The 13005-nt window shown below is 48.8% G+C and overlaps 1 protein-coding gene across 3 annotated transcripts in view; it reads right to left on the minus strand.

Moving 5' to 3' along the window:
• The window catches only part of LOC116952963 (uncharacterized), a 55596-nt gene that overhangs the window by 11351 nt on the left and 31240 nt on the right, over positions 1–13005 (minus strand). For all 3 annotated transcript variants that reach the window (XM_076074706.1, XM_076074705.1, XM_032972725.2), the window contains 4 exons: positions 6816–6893; positions 5375–5441; positions 1979–2209; positions 1213–1400 (listed from right to left, as the gene is read on the minus strand). In XM_076074706.1, the coding sequence (XP_075930821.1) occupies positions 1213–1400; positions 1979–2209; positions 5375–5441; positions 6816–6893 (564 nt within the window). The remainder of the gene's footprint in view (positions 1–1212; positions 1401–1978; positions 2210–5374; positions 5442–6815; positions 6894–13005) is intronic.

Here is a 13005-nt window from a genome sequence, read left to right on the forward strand (position 1 = left end):
ATCTAGCTGCGGCACACAGACCGGTGTCGTTGCGATTGACCGTGTCCGTAGATGACAAGAAAACCCATCGCAACGCAATTATGATGGGGTTTTTTGTCATGCACACATGTAGTTTTGGTTGGCATTAGCCAAGCTATGGACCCAAGTCTGTAGAAGTGGGGACTGCAACATATATGGTTCCCAGAGGCAGACTTTGCATCAGCGAGCGCTGGTGACGGAACTGATGAGTCCTAATAATGACGAAACCACCTGTAAGTCGGTCACATTTGCTCAGTGTTCTTCGAGGGTGACCTCAGACAAAGAAGAACCACAATGCAGTTCTTTATAAACTTCCGATGCTCTTTGCAGAATGCACAAAGGACAAGTGCTATTCTGTACACGTTTCTACGTGTCATCGCTTTGTTGTAGAACGTCACACGGTCAAATTAAACCACTTTTTTCCTTCAATGCTTGGCGAAACAGTACGAGGGTCAGGGTTATGGGCAAAGGGCCACCAGTCTTAACAAATAACCCCATCATGTTTCCACCTGAAATGTAACGTGTATTTCATGTATAGTCTGGTGTGTTTTCTCGTTGTTGTCGTGTATCTCGGAGAGGTACCTCCCAAATGTTTCGCAAAAAAATGTTTGTACTCGGCTTTTGCTTTACTCGTATTTATCTTGAGTCCCCACTTTGGTTCATTTGCTTACAACAGATGAAATCTGTCCGGGTTACATTCCCATCTCTTTATTTTAAAATCGAATCCGAGAGAGAAGTTTATCACTCCCGTGGACAAGGCCACGTCCTTTCCACGGCAGTGATGAATGTACCCGAGTTGTATCCCTGTTGCTACGGCAGCTTCGCATTTCTTTTTTTAAAAGATGCTATTTTTTTTAACGGCAGTTAATTGCGAATCTTGTCCGTAAAAAAATATAAACAAACGGACGAGGGCATTATTATTATTATTGGTGAGCTTTGCAGTAAAGTGGAGAGCGTTTCGTCTTGGGATTGTTCGTGAACCTATGTGAGGTGTCCTCGGGAGGACGGACAAGTGGATTGGATAGACAAAACATTCCCGAAAATAGCGATAGCTGGCCAGTGGGATGCCTTCAGTGTCATTTTTTTTTAATTGCAAACAAAATCTTAATTTCATCTTTTTTGACAATTTTTCCCAACTCTATTAAACAAGCGCGTGCGTTCATGGCATTGGTTAAACTGAAACGTAGACTGTACCATGATGGATCTGGGGGGCGCCCCATCCGGGCACAGCAGGGACAAGGGAACCCCGAAGACGCCGCCGGCGGAGGGGGTGGCGGGGGAGAGGGGCGAGAGGGGGGCGTCCGAGTCGGAGCGCGAGGAGCTCCGTCGCAGCGTCCACGACATCAGCGACCGCTTCCTCCTCAGCTTGCCGCCACTCGAGTCTGCGCGCACCCAGGAGCCACGCCGCACACACGCAGGCCGCCACCGCACCTCCGTTTAGCGCGGTTGGGCTACGTAGGGCGTGCAAGGGGTTACAAGTACGTACGAGGCCCATAGGGGCAGCCCTGCACTGCTGGCGGAAAGGCCTAGACGAGACGAAGCTCCAGAGAGCCCTCTCCCCCGTCTGTCGAGGGAATTTTGGCCTCCTCTGGCATGTCGGAACGGGTGTCAGTGCCCATGGTAATCGTCGCTGGTGTTGGCCGTGAGCGGGAATAGAACTCGGGTTGCAGGGTTCGTAGTGCAACGCGCTAATCTCTGCGCCACCGCAAATACAAAGATCGCCCCGTATAGCCTTAACCACCTGCTGAGGCCGCCCTCACCGGTGAGGCAAGTGCTGTTAGCGAGCACCTACGAAGGCTGGCACGGCACACGAGGGAGTGGGTGGCCAACATCACGCCCGGCCGCCCTTGCCTCACCGGTGGCGATGTCCACAGGTACTCAATCGAGGCCGAGTCGACCAACGCCGAGTCGACACGCACGCACGCACGCACGCACGCGACCGGTCGCACGTTCCCCTCACCGACGGCCTCGTCTCGAACGGAGGTCGCGGCTGGCGGCGGCGGCGGCGGCTGCGACGGCCGCCGCTGCGTGGCCCGGAGCACGAAGTGGCAGCGGAGGTCGGGGGGCAGGCTCTCGTCCGGGAAGCGAGCGTCCACGGGGAAGGAGCTGCCGCCCACGCGGACGTCCGAACCCAGGCACTGGACGGCGTCGCGGACGTGCCGCATGCGCACGCTGTACGGCTGCTCGTGCCCTGGCGGGGCACAGCAAGGGGTGGGGGTGGGGGGGGGGGGGAAGGTGCACGCGGAAACGCGTTTAGGGGAACTGGAGGTCTGCGGGCGTTGTGTCTACTCAACAAACGCGACCGCGCGGAGCAGCAGTTCCCAGCCTCGTGCGCAGACCGCCTCTTCAACCTCCAAAAATATTGCGGACCACCGCGTCCAACTGGTTGTTCGAAGTTGTACATTTCCTTGGTGAGGATGATAGGACAGTGTTTGTCTTCTTTTCCGTGGGCACCCCCCTGCCCCGGTAGTAGCCCCGCGGACCATCAGGGGCCAACTAGGGGCCCACTAGGGGCCCACCAGGGGACCACCAGGGGACCACCAGGGGCCCACTAGGGGTCCACCAGGGGCCCACCAGAGGCCCACTAGGGGTCCACTAGGGCTCCGTGGAACCACAGTTTGGCAGCCACTGGCATCGAGGTTTTCGCTACGGCACGGTTTTCCCAATGGCATTTTACCGATCGGGCCCCTGCGTCGCTCGGTGCGCCGTCCCGACGTTTCGCTTCCACCCCACCCTGCAAGGCTTTTCAATTCGGTTCCGAAAGAAGCCGCCAGCACTTGGGAGCGAAATGGTCAGACGTCAATGGCGAACAATGACGTGCAAAAACGGCACAACCTGAAAAAACACCCAGATATAATAGTTGGAGGCACTGCGGTAGCGAAGATGTTAACTACCTCGCCTGCTATACAGGAGGTCATGTGTTCGATCCCGACCCTGACGCCTGCTGTATATTTTGAGTTTGGACGTTCTCCCCGTGGCTGCATGGATTGTTCTCTCCTGGTCCTCCGTTTTTTTTGCCCCCACCTTTAGAATCAAGTATTTGGCCGCTATAAATTGCCACGTGATAGGCCACTTGGTAGAGCCATCACTTGTGGCCAGGTTGTTTCTGTAAAAAGAGCTATGTAGCTTAGTGGGCCTTACTGAATAAAAAAATAAAATTTGTATGAATTCCTGCAGTCACAAAAAGCTTCAAATTAAGATTGAAAATTGGTAAGTTTAGAGGGTCTTGGAGCCTCTGAGTTTTGTGTTGTAACAGATGATGTATCCTTAATCATATCACACTTGCCCTTTATTTATTTTCCGTCTGTGCGTCTACTTGTCACGTGCCCCCTTTGGCTTTTATCTTCCCCATCCCTTCCCCCCACTGCCCCCCCCCCCGCCTCCACAATTTATTGGTCGTTTAAAAATATATATAACATACTCCGATACGACTAGCAAGCGTGCGTTGTTTTTGAAAAGCAAAGCAGAGAAAAAAGAGGAACAATAAGCGAGAGCACACATCCCACCCCCACCGCCCCGGGCCGGCCGGGTCTCTCCACGGCCCCCACCAGGGTGTCGTCGTCGTCGCAGTCATCGCCGCGCTATCATCATCCGTGGCCAGGTCGCTTCTGGACATATATATATGTGTGTGGCTCAGTGGGCCTTAGCTGGTTAAAAAAAAAATATATTATCCAGTAATTTAGCACAGTTGGCTACGTACGGCGCGAAAGAAGTCCAACGTACAAATGTGCGATCGAATGCGGACGGAGGTTGCGGTGGCTCTTGGTGGCTTGCGCGCAGCACGTTACACCATCGCCCATGCTGCCCAACTTTAGTTACATCGACTAAATTTTACACGCGCATCGCTCCTGCCACTCTGTTGCAGCAGCTTGGAATGTTTCTGTCTTCTTTTTTTTCGAAGCGATAAAACGTTAGATTAATTCTAAATATAAACCGTTGCAAGAGAGGTGGTTCAGTGTCTACAGGGAAGAGAGAATGAATACGGAATTGAAAAATTACTGCAAGATCAACAACACAAAACACATCCTCTCCGTGCCTGAGAGCGGGAGTGCAGTTATAGTGCAGTGTTGGGAAAGAGAGAATACACAAACGCATCATTTATTCAGAAACACTCCACGGGGTTCTAATGTATCCAGCACATCTTATAATGGGATTCAAGGCTCTCTTTCTGAGGGACACTGCGTTGGGATGTTGGGCTGAACTCTGAATGAGAATTCAGCGCATGCCAGAGAGTGAAAGCCACTTTTTCATTAGTTTGTATAACAGTCCAGTGGCACAGAGGCTATCACGAAGGCACAATGTTTGACAGATGGACATAGTCTGCCAGTAGGGGCGCCGCAGTGATGAGATTGTTACTACCTTGCCCGGTATACAGGAGGTGGTGGGTTCAATCCCGACCCTGACGCCTGTATATTTGGCTTTTCCATGTTCTCCCCGTTGTCACGTGGATTTTCTCCGAATCCTCCGGATTTTCCCTCCACATTTATAACAATGCGTTTTGAGTATTTGGCTGCAAGGCATCTCCACGTGATGAGCCACTTTGTTGAGCTTTTATTTGTGGCCAGGTCGCTTCTGAAAAAGAGCTGTATAGCTCAGTTGGCCTTACCTGGTAAAATAAAAATCGTATTAAAATAGTTTAGTTTATAGGTTGTCACGTGGCTTTTACCCAATTAGGTGATTAGTGGGTAATTTGCAAATTTGGCAAATATGGAGGGTGAAGCTGGCACGCAGCGGCCTCGTCTTTTCCGAATAACGTCACGGGATTCCCTCACATTCACTGTGAAGCAGAACGAGTGTTTTTTGGTTCGTGCACCCGGCAGTATTTACCGGGGCAGCCCATGGGCTCGAACCAAGAACCCCCCCCCACCGTCCCTGCAACAAGTGGCGGTGGCGTCCCCACCTGCTGCCTTGCAGGGCGAGCCACGGCACCAGGGGTAAACACTCAAAAACGCTGATAACAACATTGTCAACAAGTTAGATTTATATGAATTTACGTACTAAAGTGTTTCACAAACATGATAAAAAATAGAAAAACTAAATTTTTAGATTTTTTTTCTTCCAAATTGTCTTTTTAACAGAAACACAATTTGACTACAATGTCATCTTGGAAATACCCAACTGCTTTGCACAGCAGCTGTGGCATAATTTCACACAGAGGTTGCTAATAAATATTGCCACTAGCGCTCAGCCGACATTATCAAGACGTCACCCTCCTACGATTATCTAGGACAAATAAGTAGAGTTTAACCTTGAATGATCCTTGTAGACAAACTGCAAATAGAGTAAAACAACGCAATTATGTCATACTGTCCGATATTTTAAACAGGTGCTATAAATAGAAAAGAACAACCGTTACCTATGAGTGGATAAGGCGTCCCCTCTTTGCCAGAGTAAACCCACAGCTTGAAGTCACTGGATTGGCCCTGAAAAAAATATCCACACACGTCAGCATGTTCCATCACACCCAGGCCCCAGCAGACGCGAGAGCTCAATTACCATCCTAATTGTGCCATTCGTAATGAAATTGCAATTACGACATGAGGGCAATATTAGATAATCCAGCGGCTGTAATAGAAAGTATAGTTGACTCCAGGTCGGCAGACCTGGTTTAACTAGAACAGTGGCCAGTTGCATTAAATATCTGAAGTGACATAGGCCCTCAGTTCGCAATGCAAGTCATGTGAGGTAAGGAGAAATTGCATTTAAGGAACTTCATGGACCTGGCCACAGTTACACATGCCAACATTACGTGAGGAAGCCACTGGAGCTATGCACTTTTAAATCTAGATTGAAAACTAATTTATTTAGAAGTGCTTGTTGTGCTAAGTTTGTTGTCCTTCCCCCGCACCTCCGATTAGCACGGTTGGCTAGGTACGGTGCGAAAGAAGTTCAACGTACACACATACATAGCTACTGGCACACATTTGCGTAAACCACCACAAGGAAGGTGTCCTATCGAGTGCCACTTCAAGGTACGGATCTCACTGGCTGGGGACCGAATTATAGTCGGTTATGTGACATTGTTAGAAATGTGAACATCTCTGGAAAATTTACATTGACAACCGTGCGCAGATCCTGCACTGGGCGTGGGTAGTTAATTGGTCGGGGAGGACATGTGATAGTCAGGCACGTGACGTTTTAGTGAAATACAAAGACCGAGGAGAAAGCAATCAACTTGGGTGTTTTATGCAACTGACAATCAGTGTCTGCAGGCTCTGGCACATCGGGCACTGTGACTCAACATCACGCCCCTGTACAGCCCTTCTGTCAATCCACTGCCGGATAAGTGCATCCCAGACGATGTGCGGATCGGAGCGGTTATTCGACTATACTTCACCACTCGGGGTCAGTGCGAGTTGGCGAAGGCGGGGAGCACAGAAGTATGGTGCAACAACGGATGTTTCTGCACTACCCTCTCCTGCGCACCGCATAATCCCACAGCAGCCTACAACAACCCTATATACAAAGTGGTCGCCCTTTTAAAGCGCTATCCAGGCTCAAACCGGCTTAGCTTCCTAAATCTAACGAAATTGTGGGTGCATTCCAAGCGATTTGGCCAAATCGTAACAATTATTATAATAATTTACGTTTGAAAAGTGGCGCATTTCATTCACAGATCCCAATGCGCTGTGCATGGAAAGCAGAAAATAAACAGAACCTGCAGGGTTCACGGTCAGAACTAGGGGGTAAAGGCCAGTTGAAAGGGGTGAGTTTTCAAGACGGGACTTAAATATAGCCCATCGTACCATGGCGTTCGTCTGCCCATTCCAAGTGCGTACAGCGTGCGTGTCGCTCACCGTGATCGAGAACTGCTTGAGGGCCATGGCGATCACCTCCTGTGCTGTATCCGTGTTGCCAACGCACAGGGTCTTAGCCTGCGGACAACGGAGGACGATGATCACAAGGTTTCAGGTTTCAAGTTGATTTCGTTCAACCAGGTAAGAACTCGAGAGACCAGGATGAGTCTCACAAGAGTGACCTGGGTTACAAATAGGACAAAAGCAACAACATAAACACAAGTCCTGCGCAACAACGAAGTGAAAAGAAATACAGAAACCAAGTAAATGTACGGTTTAAAAATGCACATTCAGAAATCCTGTTCTCGTACAGCTTTTTTTTTCTACCTACAATGACTTTACCGAAAGAACCAAAGAGTATGGATTTCTGCAGTCACGAAAGCTTCAAATCAAGATTTTATCGTACAGCTGTTTGCATGTTTGTCTGTCCGTCCAGCTTCAGGGTATATCTAAAGGCCTATACACTTGTATGGGGGCGCCATGGTGGTGAGAGGTTAACTACCTCGCCTGGTATGCAGGAGGTCGTGGGTTCGATCCCGACCCTGACGCCTGCTGCTGTATATTTGGAGTTTGCAAGCCTCTCTCCCCGTGGTTGTGTAGATTTTTATCCACATTTATAAACGCGCGTTCAGAGTATTTGGCTGCTGCTTTACATTTCCAGGTGATGCTGAGCCACTTCGTTGAGCTATCACTTCTGACCAGGTCTCTTCTGACAAAGAGCTATGTAGCTAAGTGGGCCTCACCTGGTAAAATAACAAATAGTTTAGTATTATTTCAAGAGGCATCGGCCCCTACTTAACACGTGGTCATCATGCCGTGCCTCACATTCACACCCTCTTTAATGACGGCGTAAATGGACCATGCGGGGCGGGAGCGAGGAGTTTCCCGTTTTGTCCAGATGGAGGACCGTCAACAGCCAAACACCACGGACAAAATCCAATGATAAAGCGGCAGCCGAATTAGGGTCAAGGGGACAACCTTCGAGCAGGAATGAAAACAAGCAGAGCGCATATGGGCAGGGAGTGTGAGGGTTGGCACGCGCTCAGCGCTAAACACTGCTTTAAACTAAATCATGTTAATGTTATTTACCAGGTAAAGCCCAATGAGCGATACAGCTCTTTTTTAGAAGCGACCTGGCCACAAATGACAGCTCAACTAAGTGGCTTATCACGTGGACATTTATATCAGCCAAATGCTCTAAACGCTTGTTTCTAAATGTGGAAGGAAAAACCGGAGGACCTGGAGAACAATCCACGTGACCATAGGGAGAACATGCAAACTCCAAATATACAAGCATCGTGGTCGGGATTGAACCTACAACCTCCTGCATACCAGGCAAGGGAGTTAACATCTCGCCGCTGCAGCAACCTAGTGTGGCCTCCATCTATCAGCGGGTAGAGAATGGCTGTCGATGATGAGGATGGCAATCTGTATGCTGCATGGGTCTGTCGGTTAACAGTACATAAATACAAATAGTACTTTAACCAGAAAAAAACTGGGTCTGAAGACTTTTTCAGGGAGTTTCTGCTATTGGATGTTTGGCGCATTCTGTATTAGCGATTATAATTTAAGTCTAGATTTGAAGTTTTCGTGACTGCAAGGATCCATACTCTTTGGTTCTTTTGGTAAAGTCACGTAGCTAAAAATTAAATAAAAATGAAAACAAAAACAACTACATTAAATCACGACGTTTCGGAGGCAACACAAGCTTTTTACACCTGATGAAGGAAGCTTGTGTTGCCTCCGAAACGTCGTGATTTAATTTAGTTGTTTTCATTTTTGTTTAATTACATTTTATTATTTTTTACCTACGTGACTTTACCGAAAGAACCAAAGATTATAATTTACTGCCCCTTCGTCAATCCGCTGCTGTATGAAGACCTCCCAATGTCGTATCGGTAATCGCATCTTGTTAGGCCATGCTTTCGAGGTTTGTTTGACCATACTTCACCATGCTGGTCAGCGCAGGTTGATAAAGGGGGAACCCCAGGATCATTGTCAGCCATGCACGCAACTCAAGACTGCCGGGGTTCATAGAGCAGTGTGCGAACCGCTGTGCCTCTACTCTCCCCCGCTGCGCCTCTCCCCCCCCCAATATGAAATTGTTCTTCATCCAGGAAGGCCTCAAAGGCTGCCAAGTCTCTTCTTCACGAGATGTCCGTCCAATGCCTCATCACAGTAACACCACAAGTCTCTTCTTCACGAGATATCTGTCCAATGCTTCATCACAGTAACACCACAAGTCTCTTCTTCACGAGATGTCCGTCCAATGCCTCATCACAGTAACACCACAAGTCTCTTCTTCACGAGATGTCCGTCCAATGCCTCATCACAGTAACACCACAAGTCTCTTCTTCACGAGATGTCCGTCCAATGCCTCATCACAGTAACACCACAAGTCTCTTCTTCACGAGATGTCCGTCCAATGCCTCATCACAGTAACACCACAAGTCTCTTCTTCACGAGATGTCCGTCCAATGCCTCATCACAGTAACACCACAAGTCTCTTCGTCACGAGATGTCCGTCCAATGCCTCATTACAGTAACACCACAAGTCTCTTCTTCACGAGATGTCCGTCCAATGCCTCATCACAGTAACACCACAAGTCTCTTCTTCACGAGATGTCCGTCCAATGCTTCATCACAGTAACACCACAAGTCTCTTCTTCACGAGATGTCCGTCCAATGCCTCATCACAGTAACACCACAAGTCTCTTCTTCACGAGATATCTGTCCAATGCTTCATCACAGTAACACTACAAGTCTCTTCTTCACGAGATGTCCGTCCAATGCCTCATCACAGTAACACCACAAGTCTCTTCTTCACGAGATATCTGTCCAATGCTTCATCACAGTAACACCACAAGTCTCTTCTTCACGAGATGTCCGTCCAATGCCTCATCACAGTAACACCACAAGTCTCTTCTTCACGAGATGTCCGTCCAATGCCTCATCACAGTAACACCACAAGTCTCTTCTTCACGAGATATCTGTCCAATGCCTCATCACAGTAACACCACAAGTCTCTTCTTCACGAGATGTCCGTCCAATGCCTCATCACAGTAACACCACAAGTCTCTTCTTCACGAGATATCTGTCCAATGCCTCATCACAGTAACACCACAAGTCTCTTCTTCACGAGATATCTGTCCAATGCCTCATCACAGTAACACCACAAGTCTCTTCTTCACGAGATATCTGTCCAATGCTTCATCACAGTAACACTACAAGTCTCTTCTTCACGAGATGTCCGTCCAATGCCTCATCACAGTAACACTACAATTTGGATTGACCAAGCATCAAAAATGCAACTGTGCCACCTCGAGTATATTTTGAGAATAGTGCGAAACTCGAGTTCCAGAAAAACACCCACACGTGCGTAAGTGCGTAAGTAAGGTAACATTCCATTCTCATGACGGGGAATCAAAAGCTCCCCGTTACGATGACAGGTCGGCCACCGACGGCTTTGCACCGCCTCCTGCAGGCATCTCGCCGCCTACTTGCGGGTCGGCGTGTCTCGTGGGCGACTCCACGCGACCCGCGCCGGCAGCCATGGGGCCGAAGGTTTTGCAAACGAACGCGACGAACGCCAACAAAGAGGGAAACGGAGGGAAGGCGAATTTTGACGCGAGTCATGCGTGCATTCGCCCGCGGCTCATTCCCCCCTTTGTGGCCGGCAGGAAGTGGGTTCCGGCTCCGCGGTGTTTTTAACGGCGGACTTGAACGACTCGCCCTCGCGGCCATGCCCACGGCCACAATAGGGCAAGGGGGGGAGCGGTGGCAGGGAAACGAGATTTAGGACGAGCCGCCCCCTGCCGCCACTGCCAGCCCACGCCGAGCCGGCGCGGTGTTATCGCGCGAGGGTGTTTACGCAGACCGTGGGGCAATGGCAGCCTTCGAGTACTAACGCACCGTAAAAGTCATTGGTAGGGGACGTGGGGGGTGGGGATAAAGAAACGACTGAAATAAACCTGGCGATCTACCGACAACTGTAATTTAACATTGGCAAGGGAAATGCTAAAGTTAATTCTTACAGTGAGGGAAACAAGTATTTGATCCCCTACTGATTTTGAACGTTTGCCCACTGACAAAGAAATGATCAGTCTATAGTTTTAATGGCAGGTTTATTTGAACAGTGAGAGACAGAATAACAACAAAATCCAGAAAAACGCATGTCAAAAAGTGTTATAAATTGATTTGCATTTTAATGAGGGAAATAAGTATTTGACCCCCTCTCAATCAGAAATTTTTTTGGCTCCCAGGTGTCTTTTATACAGGTAACGAGCTGAGATTAGGAGCACACTCTTAAAGGGAGTGCTCCTAATCTCAGCTTGTTACCTGTATAAAAGACACCTGTCCATAGAAGCAATCAATCAATCAGATTCCAAACTCTCCACCATGGCCAAGACCAAAGAGCTCTCCAAGGATGTCAGGGACAATATTGTAGACCTCCACAAGGCTGGAATGGGCTACAAGACCATTGCCAAGCAGCTTGGTGAGAAGGTGACAACAGTTGGTGCGATTATTCGCAAATGGAAGAAACACAAAAGAACTGTCAATCTTCCTCGGCCTGGGGCTCCATGCAAGATCTCACCTCGTGGAGTTGCAATGATCATGAGAACGGTGAGGAATCAGCCCAGAACTACACGGGAGAATATTGTCAATGATCTCAAGGCAGCTGAGACCACAGTCACCAAGAAAACAATTGGTAACACACTACGCCGTGAAGGACTGAAATCCTGCAGCGCCCGCAAGGTCCCCTGCTCAAGAAAGCACATATACATGCCCGTCTGAAGTTTGCCAATGAACATCTGAATGATTCAGAGGACAACTGGGTGAAAGTATTGTGGTCAGATGAGACCAAAATGGAGCTCTTTGGCATCAACTCGCCGTGTTTGGAGGAGGAGGAATGCTGCCTATGACCCCAAGAGCACCATCCCCACCATCAAACATGGAGGTGGAAACATTATACTTTGGAGGTGTTTTTCTGCTAAGGGGACAGGACAACTTCACCGCATCAAAGGGACGATGGACGGGGCCATGTACTGTCAAATCTTGGGTGAGAACCTCCTTCCCTCAGCCAGGGCATTGAAAATGGGTCGTGGGTGGGTATTCCAGCATGACAATGACCCAAAACACACGGCCAAGGCAACAAAGGAGTGGCTCAAGAAGAAGCACATTAAGGTCCTGTAGTGGCCTAGCCAGTCTCCAGACCTTAATCCCATAGAAAATCTGTGGAGGGAGCTGAAGGTTCGAGTTGCCAAACGTCAGCCTCGAAACCTTAATGACTTGGAGAAGATCTGCAAAGAGGAGTGGGACAAAATCCCTCCTGAGATGTGTGCAAACCTGGTGGCCAACTACAATAAACGTCTGACCTCTGTGATTGCCAACAAGGGTTTTGCCACCAAGTACTAGGTCATGTTTTGCAGAGGGGGTCAAATACTTATTTCCCTCATTAAAATGCAAATCAATTTATAACATTTTTGACATGCGTTTTTCTGGATTTTGTTGTTGTTATTCTGTCTCTCACTGTTCAAATAAACCTACCATTAAAATGATAGACTGATCATTTCTTTGTCAGTGGGCAAAAGTTCAAAATCAGCAGGGGATCAAATACTTTTTTCCCTCACTGTAAATGTACAATCCAGCCCAAAGAAAATGGGTGCTATATTTACAGCTTACCTTTCTCATATCTTCAAGCCAGAATGGAAAATATTTTCGTGTTTGTCAAGAGACATTGCGATTGTCAACACCGACTGTACCTCTGGCTGGCTAAGCTTGCCCTGTGGCTCTCATCGAGCTGGCATGAATGCCGTGAGGCGCCTGGAGACTCCTGAACGCCGGCCAGCAGTCGTTAAAAATGTAACATCTGCAATGGAAGTGGCAGCCACGTGCCTCAGATGGCTAATCTGCTGCGTGAGAACACCGCGCCAGCAAAGCTGGAAAACCTGGATTGGCATTCGGAGTGGAATCCGGATTTCTACTCCCCATGAACAAGCCAGGTTATTGAGTCGGAATCTTTTCCATGAGGTTCTTGGTTCTATAAACTTTCCCCGTAGACTCGACTCCCCCCCCCCTCCGCCCCTGCCATAGGAATGTGGGATTTCCACCACTGGGCTCAGGGCTGTAAACAGGAGATGAGCAACGCCTGAATTCTCATTAGGGCAGGAAATCACTTTTTAACGTTTAT

This window comes from Petromyzon marinus, chromosome 49, assembly GCF_048934315.1.
Source record: "Petromyzon marinus isolate PM22_M1 ecotype Great Lakes invasive population chromosome 49, UKy_Petmar_22M1.pri1.0, whole genome shotgun sequence".
Lineage (NCBI taxonomy): Eukaryota > Metazoa > Chordata > Hyperoartia > Petromyzontiformes > Petromyzontidae > Petromyzon > Petromyzon marinus.